Raw genomic sequence first — 24,534 nt, 5'->3', positions numbered from 1 at the left:
TCTGATCTGGCCAAATCCCATTGACTCAAATGGTATGCTGTCCATCTGTGGTAACTAAATAATTTATAGTTGCCGCAGTGTGGAGACTCATTCCGGTCTTATTAAGAGCTGACAGCAATCTTGGGCCAGTCTCCCCTTTCCTCGGTTGGCTAGACTCACATTAATCAAGCCCTTCGGCTAGCCACTGGTTTTCCTTCCAGCATGGTCTTGGCACTCAAAAAGCCAGAAAGGATTACGAACGGTGATGTAACATCAGCTGAACCAAAGAATCTCAGACTGCAACTCAACACAGCCCGCTAATTCCACAAAAAGCAGTCATGCCATCCAAATCTATGTGCTTTGCTGAATTCCTGAAAAAAAAAAAGTTATCTTTCAGAGAGAATGTCAAGTGGTATCCCCACTGGGTAGGAGTTTCTCAGGCACATATGCTCACTGACTTGCTGCCAATGCTCGTGTGAGCGACTGCCTGCCAAGAGGCACACCAAGTTCACATCTGACGCTCACTCTTATCTGGGATGTTCTCTGCCTGACAGATCGCTGCTCTTTGGCCCGTAAAATCATTTATTAGCAGCAGAAAAGGGGCAAGGAGAAACCTCAGCATGTGTGTTTTCCCTTAAATTACTTACTGGGACATTGAACAGAACAGGCAGGGTTTTAAACTGGGGAATCTCCACTTTACAGCCGACAGCCTGTGAACCCATCCACCAACTGCAGGGAAGGAGACCTTTTAACAGCTGAGTTAGAAAGCTCTTGATGAGTTTATGATGGCATGATGGATGTGCACATTAAATGACAGCAGATAAAACAGCTACAACATAATCTTTATTTTACACATGAGTTTTCAAGAAACCTACTTTTGCAATAGGAAATATGTATTGCGTGCTCTTTGGTAGCCTGGACAGAGCCTAACTTAAAGGAAGTTACAAAGCGCTAATAAATCAACGTGTAAAGATGGAAAATTGTAAAAGACAGATGAGGTGATAATACATCTCTGCTATAGTCCTTGGAAAGTTTTTTTTGGATCGCAATGAAAAGTGTAGCAGTCTCTTCGCTCTCAACCTCTTGCAGTGTTAAACTCTTCCAGAAATAAGTGTCTTTTTTCTTTCCTAGGAAGCCAATATTAAACAAATAATAATAATCAAAAATGAAATAAGACTTGAGAAGTAGGCAGAGGGGGCACTTCAGCACTGAGAAAACAATCCATCCAAAGAGAAGGCAGTTACTGCATTGTGGTTGTCGTCCACTTTGGGGGATTACTTGATTTCAGTCTCTTACTTCCCAAGGACTTAAACATTTTCCACATTAGATATAATGAGAATATGATGTAAATGCTCCTTGGATTATGTGACACAGCCAGCCCAGGCTCCCTCCTGTTTAGTAACCCACCAGTGTACTCCTTGCATCTTTCCCACAATTCCTGCAGTTCCTTCCACACCATGACACAACTCCGGGGATTCCCCTCATGCATCCTTGCCTACAACGCCATCCTTACACTAATCTCAAAGAGATTGTGGCTTAAACCTACAAATCATAAACCTGAAGAGATGATTTAACATCGGTCTTCAGCCTCCTCAACGCGCACACTAGCACGTTATGCAGCACAGTGAGCACGGCGTGGCCTCCTCCAGCCATGTATTAGAAGGACATCGCAGCTGCCCTGTGGGGTGGCTTTGATCCTCGATGTGCAGCTTTGGGCTGCTCAGAGCAGACCAACCGACCGATCCCCTCCCGGGAACCTGCAGCAGGGTCGCAGCCACCCAGACCCTTGCTGAGGTCTGACCAGCAGGTAACAGAGGTGCTCAGGTTTGGGAGATGCATTCTGATCTGCAGTTACAAATTTGTGTTACTACATAGTTATACCTGCTGCTGATTTTAGGCAAGCACCTCTGTTGGATTTGGCTATCAATATCATCTCTGTTTATGCCATCTGAGGCAAAACTCTGCAAGATTAGAACCAAAGTGACACCATGAAACAAAACCAGAGTGCTGTAGGGCTGTTTTTTTCTGTTTTTTCCTCAAAAAAAAAAAAAGGTTTTTCACTCCCCCAGTTTCAACTGAAGCCAACCTACATCTGATACCCATGATGAAAGGCCAGGTAAGAGCCAATTCTTTCCTACCAGATGTCAGCTTTGAAAATTTGGGATGAAAACGCTGAGTGAAAGGGGAAAGGACTTTGACACATCTATTCCCGCAACACACACACGCACAGAGCATCCTGCAGAGTTCAAAAGTGCACCAGTCCTGTTTCCAGTCTCAGAATAAAAGAGACTTCAGAGACAGCCATGATGTAACTTGGGAAATTCACGCTTCAGGAAAACTTAGGTCTGTGTTCTCCATGTACCATTTCTACAGCGCAAGCACTTTTGTATCTGGGTCAAGAAAGCAGTAAGTACACGTGCCACTGAAGTGCTTGTTCCAAACGTGGCACCACATTTGTGCTTTTGTTTCCCACTCACTGCATAAGCAGAAAAAAAGCCCTGGTCATCCCATGACTCTAGAGGAAAATTTTACCTTTCCTGATCCACCTCTTCTGAAGTTTTAGCCCAGATTTTTTTCTTTAATACTCACTTAAAGAAATCCCAGATACATAGAAAATCCCATAAAATATTACTCTCATTTTTATTGAGTTCTATTCTTATACTGAAGTTCTTGCATTTTTATGGCTCTACATATCCAGTTCAGCTGCTGGAAATTTAGGAAAAAATCGATAACAATGTTTTTTATAGTTCAACTTGCTATTGCGAAAGCATGACTTTAATTTGCAACACAAATGGTGTTCTGTCCAGGAAGGCAAGAAAAAAAACTTTTACCTTTTCACCTGCTTCAAAGGTTTAAAGTCCACATGCAAACATTATGTGTTCAACGAGCCACCTGCAACTACGCCACAGCCATCTTCACATACGATGCAAGTGTGTTCACTATTAAGATCAACAAATTGATATTGCAAAAAATTATCTGGATTTATAGTCTCCATAAAATGATGGCTTCAGCATTTCCTAGTATAAGGTGTTGTCATGCTCACTGAAAACTTTACTGATAAAAAGTTTTTCTCATTCCTTATTTGATTTTTTTGACACTTGCTAATGTATCTTTAAATTAAGTAGAAGAATGTGGAAGTGGAGGGTAAAGAAGTGTTAGGGGATTTAGCAGTTTTCCAAATTGCTAAAAAGAATATATATGTATATACATATAAACAAACTTTCGGGAGCACTGGCTTTTATTTTCCTGTGGTGACTTCTAACCGTCACAGGCGTATAATGAATGTCTGAACATTAAGAATTTATGTGTGCTGCCTTAGATGAGCATAATTCTCAACTATTATTAATGAGGAACTATAAAACACACTTCAAGTTTTATGCCTAAATTACATGAAGTTTCCTAAAACCATAAATACATCTGCCTATTGGTATCTACAGAGAATTATATAACATGCTTTTATAACACAGTCACCGAGGCAGTGGAACTCTTCCCATCTGAGAAGAGATCTTACAAGGATAACTTTCTGCAGAGTAACTCTTCCCCTGCTCTCTTTTCTAAAATATTTATAGGTGCCTCTGGTCTAGTCAGAAAATGGAGGAAAAAAAAAGTTTCAAAAGTGGCACCAGTATTTACAACATAGCTTGATCTTGATTTTCAATATCCCCTGAAAAACAAAACCAGCATTTCATTGTAATTCATTTGTTATTTAAGAGTGAATACAGCTTTACAATAGTAAAATGGATTATAGCTTTATCTTTAGTTCCATATTCATTAAATTTCTTTAAAAGTAGAGTCATTTACTGGTTTTCACTTCTGGGAACATCATCCAGTTCTAGTTTTTATATCACAAATTACGGCTTCTGTCTCAGATGATATACAGTGATACCAAAAATTTTATTTGTGGCAAAAGAACCTGGCAAAACTCCATTTTTCTCAGGCTAGAAGTACGTAGTAGCATGGGTTTTTAGATCAGCAGACCCAGTAAAGACAGCATGGTATTGAACTGTCACATGTTGTTCAGTGGAAGTCTAGTGGAAGAGGGAACCATCAGGTTCAGTTCTTCATTCCTCCAAATCAGAGGCTACTCCACTGCTGTCTCTGGTGGCTATGTAATGTCTGCCTCCTGTCTGACAGAGCGTGGACGAGGGGTCAGTGAGGGCAGGAGAACTAAAGCTGGAGGTGCACGCCTGTCACCTAGAGCACCCAGAAAGTTGCTGCAGACACAGAACTGGGAAATGATGGAAAAGGTGGGCTACCTGAGGGTGTACTGAGCAGAGGGAGCGTCACTGTATTTGACGGTCATGAAGAAACTGCTCATGAGCAGCTAAGTATCTATGCTTGCTGCCAAGACTGCAATGACAACTTATTAAAGGGAAATCAGGTGCAGATGGCAACAGAAATCTACTGCAATTCTTGTGCAGCATAGCGCTTTGTAACAACATAGAGATTTTCACCAGGAAATTCAAGGAACATGGGATTCTTTTCCTTGTTTTTGCCTAAGCATATCTTCTGCATTTTAAACTCCTTGCCACTGCAAGAGTCATTCAAAGACACTTTTTTTTTTTTTTTGGTCAAAATCAAGTAAGAGTTCTTTTTCATCAGACCAAAACCAACAGATCCCTTTGCTTCTGCTCAGCGGCAGGTAATTAAAACATTTGTAAACTCAACGCCTGCACTCAAGTGCAACACAGACACACCTGAGCAAGGTCAACATCAGTACGAGCACCTAATGGTACAACACTAGTTATTATTTCTCAAGTCACAATATATCACCCAACCACAAAAGGTACATGAAATTCCCTGCAGTTCTTGGGAACAGGAAACATTTTCTAAAGGCTTCGAGGGGATAGCAGCAACTTAAAAGTGGCAGAGGCAAATGGCATTAAGATCAAAAGTATACTAGGTGCCAGAAACCGCAAGCAAGAAATACATATTTCAAAAAGTAATGCTAAATGGAAAATTCAAAAGCAATATATCTTTTTTTGTGGCCAAAACATGTTTTCTAACCACAGTGCTTATTTTTCAGTTAGTCAAAGGCTTTTTTCATTGCAAAAACCATGTAGTCTAAACCCAATAAAACAAAAGATAAGTTTAAGCTGCTGTGGTCTTTAGCTAGTAAGCGCTGTAGGAGCAAGTAGGTAGTGCACATCAAAATGCAAGCAGCAAGTGAGCTTAAAATGTTCCCAAATCTCCTTTGAATGAGCTGCAGCAGCTTTCAAGATGAGTCAGCAGGCAGAAGAGGTAATTAGAGTAGCAGAGCAAGGGGAAAAAAAGGATGGGGAATAAAGAAACAACATTCCCACTGGAAAATTATTTCAGCAAATGACAGAAGCAAAGCTACCAGAAGACAGCCGGTCTGCCCCATGCCATTAGACAGTTACTAGGGAAAAGCTGATTGCCTGCTGCACGGCCTCTTCTAATGCTCCCTCTGTAACACCTGATGCAACTGCGAACCTGGGACTGGGCTCCTGCAGGGCCGCCCCGAGCAGGGTGCCCAGCACCACATCCAGGCACCTTCTGGAGATCTCCAAGGAGGAGACTCCACCACCTCTCTGGGCAGCCTGTGCCAGTGCTCAGCCACCTGCACAGCACAGAAGTGCCTCCTGGTGTTCAGACGGAGCCTCCAGTGTGCCAGTTTGTGCCCATCGCCTCTTGTCCTGGCACTGGGCACCACTGAAAAGAGCCCATCTCCATCCTCTGTGCACCTCCCCACCCTTCAGGTGTTTAGAGACATTGACCAGATCGCTCTGAGGCTCCCCTTCAGGCTGAACAGTCCGGGCTCTCTCAGTCTCTCCTCACAGGAGAGGTGCTCTCCTCGGTCATCTGGGTGGCCCTCTGTTGGACTCTGGTGTGCCCATGTCCCTCTCGCACTGGGGGGCCCAGAACAGGACACAGACTCCAGGTGTGACCTCACCAAGGCTGAGTTGAGGCGAAGGATCACATCTCTCGGCCTGCTGGTGAGACTTGGCCTAAAGCAGCCAAGAACAGAATTAGCTGATACCTGAGGTATTGCAAGACACCTACACAGCTGAAGCAGCTTGGCCACACATGGGGGAGGACACGATTTCACCTGATTACATTCAAAGACATCATTAACACCTTGACACTGCGAGAGCAGTGATGTTCCTGAAGGCCAAAGCAGCTGGTGACTGAGCAACCAGGTCTGGCCTGGAGAGGGGCCCAACTTCCAGAAGATGCAACAGCCTTGTTCACTAGAAGCATGATTTGGGGGATGATTCTCTTTTCAAAACTTATGCCCCCCCAATGTATTTATTGCGGTATATAGAAAGCACGCGGCTATTCTGTTAGGCAGAAGCCTTAGCAGAGCAAGTCCTGCACCAGCACATGGCATCATAAACAGTTCCTGCAGGAAGAAGTATGCAGACTAAGGCAGAGGGAAATAAAGATACAGCTGAGATGGTTGGTTTTTAAAGAGCATTTTTGGACACAAACTGAGTTTTAAAGAGCATTCTTTCTCCCAGTATTGGAGACCAGGATACATCACAGCAAACTTTATCTGACTAGGGGAACTGAGAGCACCCAGCTGCACGCATGGTTAAAGTGCTGGACTATTTCGATTTCTGGCTATGGAACTTAGATTCTACCTTGTCCAAAAAATTCCCCCTGCCTTTTTTTTTTTTTTTTCCCCAGATGGGAAACAGAGACTAATTTCTAGCCAAACTTTAATCATTTTCCAATGTTCAGATCTGGCAGATTGAGCAGCTTGAATATATTCACTTTAGCTAAACAAACAGATACATTCTCAACGAAAAAGAAGTCCAGCAAAACATCCATAAACATCCATTTTTCATGTCCTTCAGATTTAATTTGTCTAACACGCCAGTTCCTAGAGAATTAGTACATTGTTTTTCTGTTCTTAAATATAGTTTTGATTACAACCAAATTCAGATTCTCTCTCTCCCTGTGTTATCTTTATTCTGAAAGCTTAATTATGTCTTCCTACATTAGCGTTCCTCTACCTTCCAGTGCATTCTCCCTTTCTCAGATACATTTCCAGCTGAGATGAATGAAATAAAGGAGGAGCTGGCGCGTGCAAGGATGGCAGGTTGTCTGCAACTTAATCATTTTTATATTAATGCATTCACACCTGCTATATGAAGCTTTTAATGAAGAGCAGATAACAGTTGCAGGATATGGCCTACATACTTGTCTCAGTGTCTGCTGCTTGCTAGGAATTGCATTTCCACATAGTCGAGATGCCTGCAGTTGTTTTCATGATGCCTACAACTGCTGTGTACAGCAGTACTCACTCCGGGATGGACTCTCTGCATTTGTTCCTTTACTGAAAGCTGCCTGTGATTGAACCAGAGGGTGATGATTTCTTTCATACGTTTTGTTTTAATTCACTCCCACCCAAGCCAAACTGTGCCACGCTGGATGGTTCACAACTGCTATGGCCAAGGGCAAAAGAAAAGCAGCCTCAGTTCCCAGCATTACTTTCCCAACACCACCAGCTTACCCTGTAGGGCGGCAGGCTCCACAGCTTAGCAGTCAGCTCTCCCACCATCCTATCTGTCAGGTTCTGGAAACCACTTTAATGTGAAAAGGGGGTGATAATAGCACTCTGCTGTGATGAAAGGTGCAGTTTTCTAAATTGGCATTGCACTTCAACATTGTAGCAACACAATGGAGGACATTCTTTATTCGTATGCAACCTACCTGGAGATATCACATGTGGAAGCCACTTCTGAAGCTGCTTCTTCCTGTAAGCTACCAGAGGAGGTGAGATACCATAGCAGCTGATTCAGAAATGACTTTAAATCAGATGATTTCTACAGTTTGTCTGTCTTTCAGAAAACCAGATAGCTCTCAGTCTTGCCCTACTTTCAACAGCTTTACATTTTTGAACATTAAATAAGCTGAAGGCATCTCCACGACAAGGAACCACAATTCTTAGGGCATTTCTTGCATGCCAGTGGGAATTCTGAGCAAAGGAGGCTCTCATCTCTTGCAGCATTATCCCCTAAAGCTTTCTGTAGCAGCAAGCATTACATTTATACAAAAATTAAGTTACAAGAATTCTTTTCTCTTCAGTTATCTAGAAATTCAGGATAATATCCTAAATAAATCAGCCAAGGAAATCTCTTTTTAATGAAGACTGTGTATAAATTTAAACTAGAAACTCAATTTGGTCATTTTCTCCTCATACTTCATCCTTTATTCAATTAAGAGGCACACAGATTTTTTAAACTGAATTTTGTTGAAACTGCTACTGCTGTAAATCTCAAAGAAGAACTCTTATTTCTCTCTGCACTCTTTATGTAGTAGCAGCTCCTTAAACCATATAAAACAAGTGGGCCAAGTTCTCTCCCATAGTATTTAATGAAGTTCAGACGTGTCTGAAGGAGTAGCATAAGGATGAATCAAACTCACAGTCCGTATAAAGCAGGAATTATATTCCAGCCTTGACCCATTACATCACTAAACCAGCAAACCTCTTTCTTGACCTTTTATATTGGATTTACCTGGAAGAGAGGACAAATAAAATTTAGACTGAAGCTTTGAAAGCCTGCAGCCTAAAAGTGAAGTCTTTTTATTCCACAGACCAGATTTTGCCAAACTCTTTCACAAAGGTCACAAGAACATTAAACTTATGTCCCATAGCCAGAAAGCATCTAAAAGGCATCTCATGACTTGATGCTTCAAGGACAAAACACAAGTGATTGGTGGTGGTGCAGAAAAATGCCCATCACACAGATTACTGCAGCAGAAACCCGAACAACTTAAATATATGGCTTCAGCAATGCAAGGCAACGCCAGTGCCTCGGCAGCCAGTATATCTACTTTATGTCAATATGTGATTCAAAGGGAAAACAGAACCCAGTGATGCTTTGGGTAAACACCAACATGACAGTTACTGTTGTGACAGATAAAGAAGGGACTAAATCAGAGCAGAGAGGATGCTCGGTACATCTGTGACTGAGAAGATACAAAACAATAAAAGTTTCCTGTAGGAACGACAGCAGAGATCAGAAAAGAAAACTTGTGAAGTCAGCAGGGAGGGCTGCTGGAATGGCTCTTACAGAAAAGCAGAAATGGGGGAACTACAAAGCTTGAGAGCTATTATCTTGGAGCTCATGTAAAAGATCCAAGGTGAGGCTGTAGAGGAACCTATACTACCCATGCATCAAAGACCTCTCCGGAAGATTTGTAACCTTGGGCAGAGATCATCTCTGTTAGACAAAACCGACTTGGGGCTAGTCTGAAACAGGAGACTGATTTCCTTTGGCAACTCCTGATCACAGACCTCACCAGTTCCTGCACAGCATGCCAGACTTATTTGACATAAGAGCTGATATACATCAACCTGTATTTTTAAATGAAGCAAAAAACATTCCAAAGCAAACAGCAAACCCTCTCCTGAAGATGCTTATCCCACTTGATCCCACTTGTGAGAAAACAACCAACCGACCCGTGACTGATGTTGTTCGTTACGTTCTGCCACTGCTGGGAACACTGAAGATATACCCGCTGCTCTCACAGTGACATGTAGAAAACGGGACTAGATTTAACCTAAATCACTCAGGTTCTGGTAATAGTCTAGCTGTATTATTATAAATGGCAGCATAACTAGCTTTCCCTACAAAAGAACGGTGATTGCAGCATATGCAGCATAAGAACTTACACAGAACAAAAGCACTGTGTTTTGGTATTTACTTAACAGTACAGTATAGACTGAGCAGTCTTCTAAACATCTTTGGGTTGTACCACAGGAAGAATGGCAAAACTGTTCTGAAAAAAAAAACCCTGTTTAAATGATAATGCTCCCCAAACTCTGTGTTGGACTTTACCCTTTCCATTTTCCAGCCTGGAACTTGCAGGAAGTCAGAGCAGAGCAGCAGAACTTCCAGATCAGCATCTGAGAAGTTCCCTTTCTCAGTGGTCTTGTGATTTAAGATGCACACAGAACAGAGCACTTTTGAAGCAAGTCTTTAATATTTTAAGAGAGAATTCTTTATTCACGGAATATGCAATAACTCTTTCCGAACGATATGCAAAAATAAACCCCAAAATTCTAATGAAGATACAGAGGAAAAAAAAAGGCAGCACAGCAAGAGAATACATAATTCACAAGTTTAAAATTCAAGTACTCCCTTCCTATGCCTGAAGCTCTCTTAAAATATTAACAATCAAATCTCTTCGGTAAGTGTACGGGGTATACTTTATTCTGAACCAGTGCCTTGGGAACAGGTTACCACTTGGGGCATACATTTTCATCCCTTCTTTGCCCATCAGAGCACGAAGAATTCTGTTGCGGGACAAGATTTTATCATAGAATTCCACCCCACCTCTGGCATAGTCTTTGGAAACAGTAGCTGCATTTCTGTCAGCCTTGCAGTCTAGGTAATAGGTCACAGCATCATAACAAACGTAGTAGAAGATTAGTCCAGCGGCGGCAACTGTGAGGTTACAGATGCTGCGAAGTATCGTGGGGCCAGTAGATAAACCCAGAGCTATCTTTACGCCTACCCCACAGAGACACGTACCAGCTAAACAAACTGGAGCCACAACTGCCCTTGCTAAAGGGCTGCTGTTCTGCAGATACACAACTTCTCGGGCAATTGCAAACTTCTGTGCTTCAAGTGAAAATGTCAGAGCTTCCTTCAAAGCAACACCTTCGTTGCTCTCCCAGTCTACCTCTTTGCCATTGATCACAACAACGTGGTTAACTATTCCTTTTTTGTCCTCAGCTGTGCTATCAAAATTAGGAGGTATGCCCACCAAAGAACCCGCAGGCAGCCAGGGGATTCCAGCACTGACTGGGTGGAAGCCAGAAGCTGCAAAAGCTCGATAGGAGTCCGTGGACTTCACATCAGTATCTTGAAGGACATCCTGAAAGACACCACTGAGCCTCTGTGAAAGCTCAGCTGGCTGCCCATCTGACCAGCACTCATGCAACAGTTTGAACGTCTGCTCAGGAAACGCATGATAGGAAAGGTTAGCGCCAAACAGTCCCACGCAAGAAGTAGCCAACAAAGTGATCTTGCGCTTCTTTACCCACACCGATGCCTTCCGCAGGAATTGCACTCCCATAGTCAACTCCTAACCTGTTCGTAACACAAAATCAGGAATTAAAGCGTGCATAAGTGTGTTTCTCATCTATGCAGCATTTTAAAAACAAAACAACATGAGAAAGAGCAGAGTACAATAACCAATGAAATAGTAGTTTACATTAACAAAACACAAAATACTTCTACAGAGAAAGTGATACTCACTAATTCTGGGGCCTCTGAACAACACAGGATAATTGATACAAAGAATTAACTTCTCCATCTCCTCCAGTAAATCAATTTATTGCCGTAAAGCCAATAATAAAGCCACCATATGACCTCCTCCCCCCAGCAATCAATACACATTCTGTATTTACCCAACACACACATCTACTCCTTGCCATCACAGCCCTATCATTGCAGTCCACTACAGCAACAGACTGTAGATATTAAGGCCAGAAAGAGACAATAATTAATCTCTAACCTCCTCGATAGTACATAGTAATTTTACTTAGTTGCCTCAACACTGCCCTTGGTAACTTGAGCTTGGCTACAACATCCAAAACGGGATCATATCTTCATTTGAAAATTTCAGGAGACGGAATATGCCTTTGGAGTTCTTTCTAATGGATAATCCACTTCAATGTGAAAATAAAAATAAAGAACAGTATGAGTTTCCTCTAGTTTTTCCAGATTTCAACTACCTGGCTATGGTTCTAGCTTACTCAGCAAACAGCTATTTCCAAAAAGAACATGCTTTTAATGGCAACTTTTAAATTTTTTTTCTCTAAAATAATTTGTCTGACAAATAATTCATGCAATCCAGAACATAAACTAGAACAGAAACTGTTTCAGGATAGATGACTACCCTGTGACTCTTTAAATAAGCAGATAAATATAAAAACTTTCAAACCTGCTAAATCCTTCAGCTCAAGAGTCCTGCTTCCCTGTGGGAGTATCAGTTCCTTTCATGGACCGAGCCATATGATGTGTTCTGCCCAGGAAAGCTCCAATCTCTTAAAAAATCCCAGAGGCTACAGAATTCTCTCCTAAAATGATGCTATGATAAAGATATAAAAGCTAATTAGGCACTTAAGTCCCATAGACATCAGTGATAATTGGGTGCCCCTGTTTCCATTTGCATCTCGCAATGCTCTTCTCTCAGAGCTTTACCACACGAGCTGCGGAGAATCCTGCTGCAGCTGTTTAAGACATGACTATTTCCAGCTGTCTTTACAGGAAGCCAAGGTGGCAGAAGGAAACTGTGCTTTGATACAGCCACCAAGGTCTTAGCGTAGAGCACCATCAAAGGTGGGCTTCAGCTATGCCGCTGGGCTTTGTACTGCAGCAGCTGAAACACAGACATTTGCTCTTTTCTTCCACTCGGGCTGAACAATAACCTCCCACAGAGGGTGGAGTGGACGACTGGGGGCTGTAACATCATAAACCAGCACTGCATGATGTGCCAGGATACACCAGTCAGGATCAACAGCAAATGAATATTAACCACAGGGAAACAAAAAGGTGGTGCTTTAATGATATGTTATTACTACTCCTTCCTATGAAGCTCTTTCAAACTATAAATTCACCAGGGGAAGAATAACCTTGTTTAATGTTTATAATGCACCGAACACATACCGAGTGCTTTAATAAAAACAATGGTGTGTGTAAGCATACAATAATTTAATTTGTATTTCTTAGCATAATAACTAGTGGTGTTCCAACACTGCTGAAGACCGGTGGTGGTGATTTGTTAGACAAAGTTATTTAAGAAAAACATGCTAAAGCAACGAAAGCTTGGGTGAAACACAATTTCAAGAGTTAACATCCTCCATAGTGGAGCTATAAAACAGAAAATGTTAATATTAAACCCAAACGATCTCTTGGGAGTTAATGACCTCTTGGCAAATCTAGAGTGGTAGTCTAGCTCTGATTGAAAAGGTCATGCCATTTACAACAAGGGGGCAGCACTTCAAAGGGTGTGATTATATGAAGCCTCGCACTTGACCCACATATGAAGCTGAGCCAAGGACTTCCCAAGTTTCTCCCACTCACATGAGAGCAAGCTCTTTTTCAGGCTGGCTAACAGACCTTTGTAAGATCAGAAACAGAGCAAGGAAAAAATTACTCCCTCAGCTCATGTACAGCACGGGAAAGGCCAGACCACACTGAAAAATAGCATAGCGTCCATTCTTGTATGATTAAATGGTGCTTGCTGAGCACATGGGATGCTCAATACCACACAGTCAGCGACTCGCATGCCCCAGGAACACCTGGACAGCTGGGTGAACCGCAGGAAAGCGGGCCAGGAAGCGCTGTGTTTATCTGCACACTTCTCCTGAACAGCCACAACAATGGGATGCACCTCCACGGCACGAGGCACGAACACCTGCTTCCCTGCACAACTAGGTTTCTTCCTGCTTCGATCGGAAAAATTCTAACAGTTGCGACAGTTGTTAAGCCCTTTTTAATTATGCTTTGTGCAGGTATGGTTTCAAATCTTTGTGAACAGCCCCCTTGCAGCCCATGCTGTAATTTTGACTGGATTAAATCCTACGGTCCTGCCACCAACCTAAAGCAGGAATAAGCTGGAAATGCCACCAGCCTATTCATTTCTCGTGATGGCCAATTCTCCTGAAAATAAAAGAAAAAATGTCTTCAAAACCTGTCAGCACTTGTGCTTTCAAATCTTCCCCTAGGTTCATTGCAAATTTTTCTGTTCATGCAAATCACACTCCAGCCCCAGCTGCGTATTTATCCATGCCATGCGGCATTTTTATCCATAAACTTTCCTCAACTTACTTGTAAGGAAGGCAACCAGAAATGACAAGGCAATTTATACGGACCATAGCCTGTAAATTCCTATTCATTTAGTTAGTTCTGGTAAAGTCACATCAGAACCTGTATGCTGGCCTCCCCCAAAGGCTGAAATACAATTTAGCACGCTGTGGTTTTATGGGCACTCATTCAAGCAAATTCACTGGAGCCTGTGAGACTTTTAGTTGCAAAAGTTCAAAATGTGGGCTAGCCACGCAGCTTTTGTCCTTGTGTTTGGATGGAGCTTTTTTTTTGTTTGTTTGTAATTTTATGGAGAAGAGGGGAAAGCCCAACTTAAAACATGGTCAGCGAATAGAGTGAAACCTCGACCTGCCTTCAGGACTCAGGATTTCAAGGCTCCCTTACAAAAAATAACTAAAAAATAAAAGGGGGGGTTGGGGAGGGAGGGGCATAAAAGAAGGCTTTACGAAATGGTATTGAGGGGTGGCCGATGCCTTGCATCCCAGCCCAAAGCCGGGCCCCGACCCATGGCGCCCCTGGGGCCGGGGCCGGGGCCGTCCTGCCCCCCGCCCGCCCCCGCAGAGCCCCAGGGGCAGCCTCCCCACCCCGAGGGGCAGCGAGGGGACGGCCGGCCCCAGGCACGTACCGACGCCTTCGCCTCCCCCCGTCCGCACCTACCGGGGCTCCGCGCCGCGGCCGAGGCGGGGCTCCCCGGGCAGCGGCCGCCCCATTGCCGTCAAGAGGGCGGAAGGGGAAGGGAAGGGGCGGGCCGCGGCGCCATGGCGGCCGGGTTCCCCTTCAGGGGCCCTGGGTGGCCGGGGTTGTGCTTTTCGCGGGGCGTTTCGCAGCTTGAACGCCCCTCTTCCTACCGGGAGCGGGTCTCCAAAAAGCGCAGCCGTGCTTAAAATGGCACCCCGAGGCGCAGCACAGCAGCCTGGCTGCATCGCCTGTTTGGTCCCGCACGCAGCTCTCCAGCCAGCGCTGGTTTGCTCCTCGGCAGTATTTTGGGCTTGTTGCACTCGCAAAGCTCGTGGATGATCCCTGGCCCCAAGCACATCAGAGACAAAACCCCCCGTGGGGGAGATCTGGCCAGCCATCGCTCCCTGCTTGCCACATGGAGGCAAAGAGCAAGGCCTCAGACACCCCAGGCACCTCATCCCCTGGGCATGCAGCCTGCCGGCCCCGCCAGCCCTGCAGCCACACAGGGCCCTGTGCTGCTGCCCCCCAGGGCCCAGAAACCCGCAGCAGCTGTTGAAGCGGCTGGTGGTGCCAGCTGGAAGAGCCACGGGTCTGGCACGCTGGGGACAGCTGTGCAAACCCCATCCAGCTCAGCAGCAAGCAGCCATCGTGCGTGCAGAGACACTCCCAGCCTTGTGTTAGCACGGAGCAAGCCCAATGGTGTCACATAAGGGAAAACTTGTGTTTTTTCTGCTTAAACATCTTTTTTATATACGTTATCAATAGATGCCTTCCACTGTAGAGGCAACAAAGGGCAACAAAGATGGTGAAGGGTCTAGAGGAAAAGACACATGAGCAGCAGCTGAAGTCCCTTGGTTTGCTCAGCCCAGAGCAGAGCAGGCCGAGGGGAGGCCTCATGGCGGCCTGCAGCTCCCTCACGAGGGGAGCGGAGGGGCAGGCGCTGAGCTCTGCTCTCTGGGGACAGCGACAGGACCCGAGGGAACGGCATGGAGCTGGGACAGGGGAGGGTCGGGCTGGGTGTTAGGGAAAGGTTCTGCACTGAAAGGATAGCTGGGTTCTAGGACAGGCCCCCCAGGGAAGTGGTCACAGCACCCAGCCTGACAGAGTTCAAGAAGCATTTGGACAATGCTCTCAGATACATGGTCTGAATTTTAGTTAGATCTGTATGGAGCCAGGGGTGGGACAGCATGATCCTTGTGGGTCCTTTCCAACTCAGAATATTCTATGATTCAGTGATGGTACAGGAACACATAGTAAGAACGCATTCAGTGGCATAACTAACATCTGCCACGTATGATTTGTTTTCTGTCATCCCTAATAGGAAAATAGCACATGCAATGCTTTTTATTTGTTATATGATTTATGATTTGCTCAAAGCAGATAGCAGCCAGTACAGTTTCTCAATATTCCTTCATGAGTTCGTTCTACAACCTGGAACCTCTAAGAAAGCCCAGAGCAGGCCTGCCTTTTCCTTGAAAGCTCAATTTTGCTGGCGTATCAGGGGTGGTGGGTCACAGAGTAGCACATTAAGGCCAGTTAAGATCTGGCTTCTGAGCACATGGCTCCATTAAGGTCAGCCTTGCCCTTGAGTTGTATGGTCCTTGCGAAACAAGAACACAAGAGGATGGCTTTCAGCCACCCTGGAATTTCATTGGGGTGGTGTATACTGGAAAACTGGTTTTGCCTCTTCTATAAGAAAGGTATGCATTGGTGCTTTACAGTCATTTAAAAGTGTCCCTTCACACTGAACAGTCAACTAGGTAATCAGTTTTAACAAATCAAGTGGACAATGTTTTTCAGTGAGTTGAAACAGCAGAATAAAAATAAAAGCAACCCACTGTTATTATCTATTTGGATTAATTTTGAAAGTTCTTTGTAGCAGTACCTGATAAAGGCATCTTTTATCAGTAAAGTTTCAGTTCTCTGAACTTCTGAGATTTGCCTTCACATAAAAAGGATTAATATCGTGAACTAAATACTTCAGAGTTTTCATTCAAATTGAGATCTTCTGCCACAACTTCTATGAAAGTATCCTAATAAAGATGTCAGTTTGATCTTTTCTCTACTTGATGATCTGCTTGTCCCCAGCATTACAGAAATGCTAGTGCTAAATAGACATGGCCAGGCCTAGCCAGCATCTCTCCCTGCTGTGAACAGAGGCTGTTAATGACAGCCTTGGTTTTAACTTCCAATGAACAAGTTGCTAATTGCTAAGAAAACACATTCCTATGTGAGAGGACACATTTCTAGCCTTAGGTTATGGTTTTATGTAGTATGGCAGATTAACAATTTGCTGCCACCCAAAGGGAGAAGTCAGGGAAAAGATCTTACCGTCCCCACCTGTCTCCCTTTGACCTGCTTATGTTTTCTAGATCTGGCATTCATTAGACCCTCTCGTGAACTACTTTTAACCATTATCAGCAGAAAACATGCTAATAGGAGAACAAACAAAAGCAACAACAAAAACCACAACACCTACAATCATTTTCTTCTAGGTTATTGAGTTGAATGGGATCATAGAAAAGTCTGAAGAGTGCCAGGGCTGTAACAAGGTGGGAGGCAGCCAGAAAAAAAGGGAAGGAGTGCTTCATCTCCCCCTTTATCAGGGGAGAACTTTAATAGCCATGGGTCTGCAGCCTCAGTGTGTAGCTTCATCATCTGCCAAAATTTACCATTTGTAAATAGGTATTGACATTCATCCTCCATACAGAAGCACAAAGAAATAATGCATGCAGATGAGGGACTTCTTGAGACTAGACCATACACTAACCAAAACACACGGAGTGATGATGGATTTTGAAAGCCTGAGAGTTGCTAAGACTTACCCTAGTGGTGAATTTGGATGGAAGTTGGATAGGCTTGTTCTTTCTGAAAGGTGCTTCTGCCTTCTGTACCAGCTAGAGATGTCTGGAGACCAATGGTTTCTTATGCAAAACTCTAGATGCTGGCTCGGTATTACATTCAAACCATAGTTTCTCTTAAATGCTTTATAATAAATATGACCGTGAAAAGCAGAGATCCCAACTTTACTACGCAGCACGTTGGCATGATTCTGGTTTCAAGCAGGAGCTGCTACAGAACAGAAAAGGAAGGAAGACTGGAGTGCACCCTATTTCTGTTGTATAAGCACATCATTAGTCAGGAAACAAGGGATACAGACCACTTTTAAATTAGCCTGCTAGGTGGTGCTGTAGGACATGCTCTAAGTTACTCATTCAAAAATAACAGTTCTGTCTGATGTTTTACCAGAAGAGAGAGAGATGCCTACCATTACCTGCTTCTCTAATTTACAAATTTTGTGTAAAACCTTGTTGCTACATTAGGTGGAATGTTGATTTTTAAGTACAGAACCGAGTCTCAGTGACTTCTATATATCTTAATGCATGTATGCTCACATTCTGTTCTGCTAATGTGATCTCCGAAGTAAATATGGTCAGTTAACAAATGTCCACCAGTCTGAGAGCAACATTGCTTTGGTGCATAACAAAGAGTAGTGTTTTGTAAGATTAACACCACCAAAAGAAGAAAACATTTTGCAGAAACTATTAACAATTTTAATAAAATTATAGCAATGAGGTAATCTTAGCATGCATACTGTCCAGCAGTGTGGGATACAACTGCACTCCTGTACTGTAGGATTTCACTATGGGCTCAGCACAGGTTAGAATCTACATTTTCCCTTTCATTAAGGTTTGGCTGGAATACCAGAAGCCCTGCCAGTCTTATGCTGATAATCAAAGACATATGTAAAAAGTAGTAGGATGAAAAGTTCCTGTCTCCTTGTTAAGTGCTTCATGCAGAAAAGGATGATCTGTTCCCAACTCTTTATCTTATTCCTGGGATGTGCGTATGTTCTTCAAGATAAATACATAGCTTGTACTGCCTCTCAGGATGGGTGATATCTAGTAAATAGTGAGCATTCAGAAACCCAACTGTGGGAATAGAACGGGGAATTACATTTCTGGTCTCAGATGAAACCTTCAAACCCTGCTATTCAAGAATGAAAAGATTGTGCCTTTGGAGTTGGCAGGTATATTGATCAAAGTAATTAAAAGTACTACAAAGAGTCTACAGAGGGCCTGGGAAGAGATTCTCTTCCCCATGTACAATAGTTTGGAATCAGTCAGGGATCAAAAGCTAGCAGTGTTTTAGAAGGCAGCAGTGAGGCTGTGAGGCATTTTGCCAGCAACAAAACTGTGGGACTGACTTTGTTTCCACTCAAACACTCTTGGCATTATATTTTACAGTATTCCTCTGCTGGTCTAGATCTACCTAAAACTCAGGAGGGTTCTTTGTGAGAAAGGGAAAACATGCAAGTGATCATGTTTTTATCACTTAGCTTTTACATTTTCAGATGCTGGGACCAATTGTACAAGCTTCTCTAGCTCTAACCAGATACACCAGAAGTTGGAAGGTTTGTGGTAGAGTATTCTCTGTAATCAGAGATTTTAACTGTATTCATTAAAAAATCCTGATCTGAACATACATTGCAATTTCTCCTGAGGCTAACAGACACGTAACGTGGATGCTGGTGGAAAGTTTGGATACTGGAAGCAGAGAGCTGAGGGGGAAAACCACCTACAGATTCTGGCCAAATCAATTCATGCTGAACTCCTTGGTCGTTCAAGTAGCCTGCTGCTATTTTAAACTGATTCAGGTCTATCCACGTTGTGCAGACAGATGCTATACCAGACTGCATTTTAAATGGCATTAGATTCTAGTCACATTACAGACATCACTGTGATACCATTTGGCAAAATCAGAACAAAACTCACAAACAAAAGCCGATCATCTAGCCTGGGATTTCTTGTCAGTCCATACAAGCCAAACATGCTGTACCCAGGACAGTTGCACATTGCCTATAGCAGATATAGTATCTGTCTTTAAGAGCTTTGGTCCTGCAATTAGCTAGCTATAGTGAAAGGAAGGTAGCTATAGCGAATTAAAGTGTCACATATCTTCACAATACAGCTAATGAGCACTACTTCCCTTCAGAATTAGAAGCAGCCTGTCTTGGAAAGGAAAGGATGCCATTTCTTAGAGGCAACGCCATAATAATTAACATACTTAATCATAATTATGTAGCCTCCATAATACTATACTTACCCTTCCTGATACTCTTACTCCAAAATTAATGATATTTGACAGGAAGCAGAAATTGGGGCTCTTTCACTAAGACAATCAGCCTAGTTCCTCACCAAGCACTGCTCCATGGTGAAAAGATTTTGCCAACGCTATGATCATCCATGTCTGAAAAAGTCAGGTGGTCATCTTCTTGATTTGCTGAAGTTTTCACGCACTCAGACTCATTTCTCAATAATTTTGGCAGATTTCAGCAAAAACTCCAAGAACTGTTATCTTCTAAGGCCCCACTTCACAAACAAACCACTGTTATTAAACTTCAAATTTGTTAGCACCCACAGGGTAAAGCAGAAAGTAAAGTCCCTGAAAGAAGTTGTCTTCATAGCCTCAGTAAAGCACATGTGCAAGTCTGGGGTCCTTTAGCAATGCACACTGCATAAGGATGTGCAAGGAGGTGTCTCTTGCCTCTAGTATTTAGACTCTAAAGATCAGATTATACCAGGAGAGGTTGGATGAAGGAATCTAATCAGAGATGCCGTATCTTCAGTGAAATATCTTGATTTCAAATGTTTGAAGCCTACAAAGAGCTCTGTGTACTCCTGGCACAAGCACAGCCCACACATTCCACCCTGAATCAAGTCAGCTGAAAAGACATCCCAAATCTGGGGCAAGGTTATCAATAGAAACGTGGATTAAATGCAGAGGAAATGCAAACTTTAACATACAAGTGAGAACTCCTTAGAACAGGAATACTTTTCTGTTTCCACTGAAAATCCAACATTCTCTTTTTGTTTCCCTACAGATGGCCAGCTTGCTCTGTACTACCTGGAAAGCTAGACACCCCCAGTCCCAACCTCTGGAGTTTGTAATTTAAAAATAAGTTGTATCTTGCTACATATTTCCACCCATCTCTCCACCTCCCCTCTCCCCCCCAAAGTTGCATCTATTTTTTTTCCTTAGTCAGAAAATCTTAGCTAGAATACTTTAAGAAGTCATCATGAGAAGATGGGATTGTTCATAACTGTGACCCACATTTTTTCTTGGAGAGCACATTTGACTGAAAAAAAGGGACAGCTTCTGTGTGGGAGCAGATTCAAGTCTTACACAGGGTGTATAAAGCAGAGAACAGCCACAGTAAGCCAAGGCTGTTCTCTATAAACCAATTGCTCTGCCTAACCAGGTGCAATCTGTCTGCTTTGACAACGTGGTATGTGTCTGTGTGTAGGAGGGGAGGGGTCTGGTCCCACACTGACTCTGTTCTCAGGGAAAAGCAGGGCATTTGGCCACCGAGCAGTCTGTGTTCCTATCACATCAGTCACTTAAAGATCCCACAGTACTTTAATAACCATGTCTGAGCCGTTCATCGGACTACATGGACCCCTAAGACTAGATGTCTTGTAGCTCTAAATGTGAGTGGGTCAACTTTTATGTTCTGCATCCCTGAGTTAAGCTTTGTAGAGATCCTCTCTCAGAAGTCTGAATAAGGTGATTCAATCCAAAATCGCTCACGCTCACTTAAGCAATAAGTTTGATCAAAAATAGACAGGTTTGTTTACATTTTTAATCAGCATTTAAATGCTAGATCATTACTTTATTTAAATACTAGCTTCCCAGATAAATTGCTTTTTCAGAATAATTTTAGGCCAAAATAAGATCTTGATACCACACTATCAGGTTCATTTTTACATCTTCTCCTACTCAATCACATGATGCTGGTGATGTCTGATGAAGTTTATGCTATGCACTGTAAAGCTGGTTCAAAGCATAAGCACTCTATCTACAAATGGAAGCTCAAAAGAAAGAGGCAGTGGGTATATTTCAAAATAAACACTGAAGATCTGCACAGCTGATTCAGCATCCAAGAATCCGATTGCCATCTACTGTCACTCCCCAGAAAATTCCTATGCCATCCTCTAAGAGCTGCCTAAAACTGCAGTCACGTTCCAGGTCTAAATACTGGAAAGTGAATTACCGCAGGTTCAGCATTACTGGAAGTGCTAAAGCATGATCACAGTATAAACAATAACTCTCTTGGATTCATTCATATCCACCAAATAGTGCTGCTTGAGGAGGAACTTTTCTGAAATCTGTGAGGCAAGCTTCAAGCCAGCCTACAGGCTCTGAAGGGGAACGTATGTTGGTTTGCAGGAAACATTTCTGTTTTAGAGAGGCTATTGTTTATACCACATTCTCCTCAAGAGGGTGTTACACCCTATACAAGTGTCCTACTGAGATGATGTTAATCAACCCCCAAATAGATTGTTTATCCCCCAGTTAAAGATACTCTCCAAGGAAAGAATAAAAACAAGGGGCTGAGAAGGTCCATGGAGTGTGGTCAGGCTCACACACTACGTGCAGACGCATGGGTGCACAATATTGCGACAAAGAATATGCAGGGCAGGAACCTTGCTATTGTTAGATCATGCCTGCAAAAGCCCATTGTCACAGTAGTTAGCGTTTGTATATCACAGATCACACTTCAGAAAGTTGTGAAATTTATAATCCGCACTCTGAAATAGAAAACGTTAAATGCCAGGAATGGTTTGCATTCATCAGAAGTAATCTCCGTACTAATCTGGGGTTGATAACAGCGACTGATCTCACCTGTCATATAAGAATCGCATGGGAGCTAACAAGCTGGAGAGTCAGTCAAAAAGCTGGAAGCTGCGTTTGGAGGAGCAGACCATGTTATCCACAAAAAACAAAGGATAAGTTATCATATATGAGATAACTACCTTGTTTACTAGCTTGCCATTGATAGTTTAGTGCTAAAAGCAAGGCTGAGAGCAGCCATGTCAAGCAGAACTGATATCTAAGTTGTTTTCAGTGAGCAACTTCACAGGCGTGTGATGACATCTAAAAGTCAGGTGAGAATGACTCATGGTGTCCTTAGCCCAAAAGTGGAACAAAGGTTTAATAAATATATCTACTTCTGTCACGCGGCTTCTTCATATGAAGTTAACAGAAGAATGATTTAAGCTATTCAGCCAGAACAGATAAGCTTCTTCATTCAAGATAACTTGCATAGTCACATGTAGACATGACACTACAGCTGTGAAGCTGTCAATGAGCACACACCAAGCTTATTTGGATAACAATTTGCGTGTCCTAATGAATAACTGAAGTGATTGATAAAGCCCTTTGTCTCCAGGATTGGCCATAGAAGAAGGCAGTATAGCCTCAGAAAACATTCACTGTCACGCATATGATATTTTAGCTTGGGACAATGCTGATGGGTTTGGGGAGATGATACATAGAGCAGGAACCACATCATGAGCAGCTAGGGATTGCTGTTTAATCTTCCTTGGCCTACAACCAGGCAGCCATCAGTTAAGATTAAATAGGTAGCAGGCTTTGCTAGCCTAGCAACAGGCAGAGCACTGTTTAGTCTGCGTGCCTTCATGAGGTATGGCAGCCCTAGAAGGTCTATAGGGAACAGAAAGCCAGAGCCCTAAGCAACCTTCAAAGCAGCAAAGTTATCAACAGACCTTTTCCAAGCTCACATGAGCATAGCAGTTTTTATCACCTCTATTACTAAACAGGCTGATATAATATAAGCACACTTAGGCAAACAGCATTGTAACCAGCAAGAGCTGATGTTAGTTTACAAGCCACTTGGATATTCCAGTTTACTGTACTCAGGTATTGGTATTTCACCCGCTGAAGAGTTAAAGGGCATAGCCAGGATGACTATTACTAAATACAGTTGCCAACCTTACACTCCCTTATTTTTGCTTCATGCAAAGGAAGCAACTAGAATGAACAGCTTGTATAGGAACATACAGACAGAAGCTGTAGCCAAGAAAGAAGGAAAAAAATAAATAAAAAAATACCCCACCTCTTTGTGTTCTGGCCTTATCCATTATAATAGAGTAAGTTAGCAGCAGTAAGAAGATCTTCATTTACAGAAAAACCAGCAGAAGAGGAGAAAACAAAACATGTAATTTCTTCTTTAAATTTTTTCCCTTTCTTTTAAAACAGACACTCAGTTTGCCAGTAAACTCCCTCTCTCCCTTAAATCTCCCCAAAAGTAATTATGTGAGTCTCCTCAAGATCCAGGCCACCTGAGTCTTGTTTCCTTTCAATATGCATACTTGATAAGCATTAAGACCCACTTCTAAGGATTTGGTCAGTGGCTAATTAGTCATTTTGCACAAAAATCAAGAGTTCACTTGTATGCTTAATATTGTTTGTATAGGGGGAAAATGTCTAATAAAAACTCTGAACCTATAAACCCTGATAACAGCAACCACAGGGACAAAGGAGTCCTGACCTTCCTCCTCCTCTCCCAAAAAGCCAATGCCCAAAAGGTTCATCCTAATCCTTTTGTCTTTTCTTTGTCTCTACTATTAGCTGCTGTATTTCTTGCTTTTTTTTTTTCTACAAAGCTGTCTATGGTGCAAAATGTAGGCAATGTGCAATCTGAAATGAAGCCGCTTATTGCACAGAGGATGCCAAAATTAATAGCTCTGAATTTTAATGAAGACAGTCTTGATTTCTGTTCCAGTGGGATTGCAGGGAGTAAGTTAATATACATTAAAATAGAGGAAAAATAACTTTGTTAACTTTGTCTTTGTAGAGTTCATCTGTTTAAATGGCTGTAAAAACCTGGCTGAAATGGAAAAAAAAAAACCAAAAACCAACTTCCTAATTTTCAGAGACTACATGCCTCTGCTCCAACAACCTGCATCCCCAGGTTATTGCAGGTCCAGGCAAGGAATGTCAGAATGGGTTTATTAGGGGAAAGTTTGCTATTTTCAGGTCATTTTAGAATCAATCTGTCCAAGCAAATCGTGCCTGACTAGCACCACCAGCTGAGCAGTCATGTCACCGTCTTTACCCTGCCAGAGGACCTCAGGAGTGACCTAGAGAGCCTTCCTCTAGCATGAAAATCTGCGCTGAGCCCCTGCTGCCCACAAATACTATTTAGCATCCACTTGCAAGGCTTCTTTTGATTCCATATGCTAGCAGTCAGGCTGTGTTA

The 24,534-nt window shown here is 42.9% G+C and overlaps 1 protein-coding gene across 7 annotated transcripts; it reads right to left on the bottom strand.

Annotated features, from left to right (window-relative positions):
* Positions 1-9,931: 9,931 nt before the first annotated feature.
* TMEM177 (transmembrane protein 177) lies at positions 9,932-23,532 on the bottom strand. 7 transcript variants are annotated; one of them, XM_083840981.1, is made up of 4 exons: positions 14,448-14,487; positions 13,564-13,625; positions 11,905-12,051; positions 9,932-11,048 (listed from the first exon to the last, which is right to left on the bottom strand). In XM_083840981.1, exon 4 carries the CDS (start codon positions 11,032-11,034, stop codon positions 10,099-10,101), a length of 936 nt encoding a protein of 311 aa, XP_083697107.1. In that variant the 5' UTR covers positions 11,035-11,048; positions 11,905-12,051; positions 13,564-13,625; positions 14,448-14,487; the 3' UTR covers positions 9,932-10,098. The 7 variants fall into 7 exon arrangements, with proteins under 7 accessions (XP_083697107.1, XP_083697109.1, XP_083697106.1 ...); XM_083840983.1 differs by lacking the exons at positions 13,564-13,625; positions 14,448-14,487 and adding an exon at positions 23,389-23,522; XM_083840980.1 differs by lacking the exon at positions 13,564-13,625 and having other exon boundaries at positions 14,448-15,256.
* Between the last annotated feature and the right edge of the window lie 1,002 nt (positions 23,533-24,534).

This window comes from Anser anser (assembly GCF_964211835.1).
Source record: "Anser anser genome assembly, chromosome: 6".
In the NCBI taxonomy this organism is placed as follows: Eukaryota; Metazoa; Chordata; class Aves; order Anseriformes; family Anatidae; genus Anser; species Anser anser.
The sequence above is the reverse complement of the archived record's forward strand: the minus strand, read 5'-3'. Positions and strand labels throughout refer to the sequence as shown.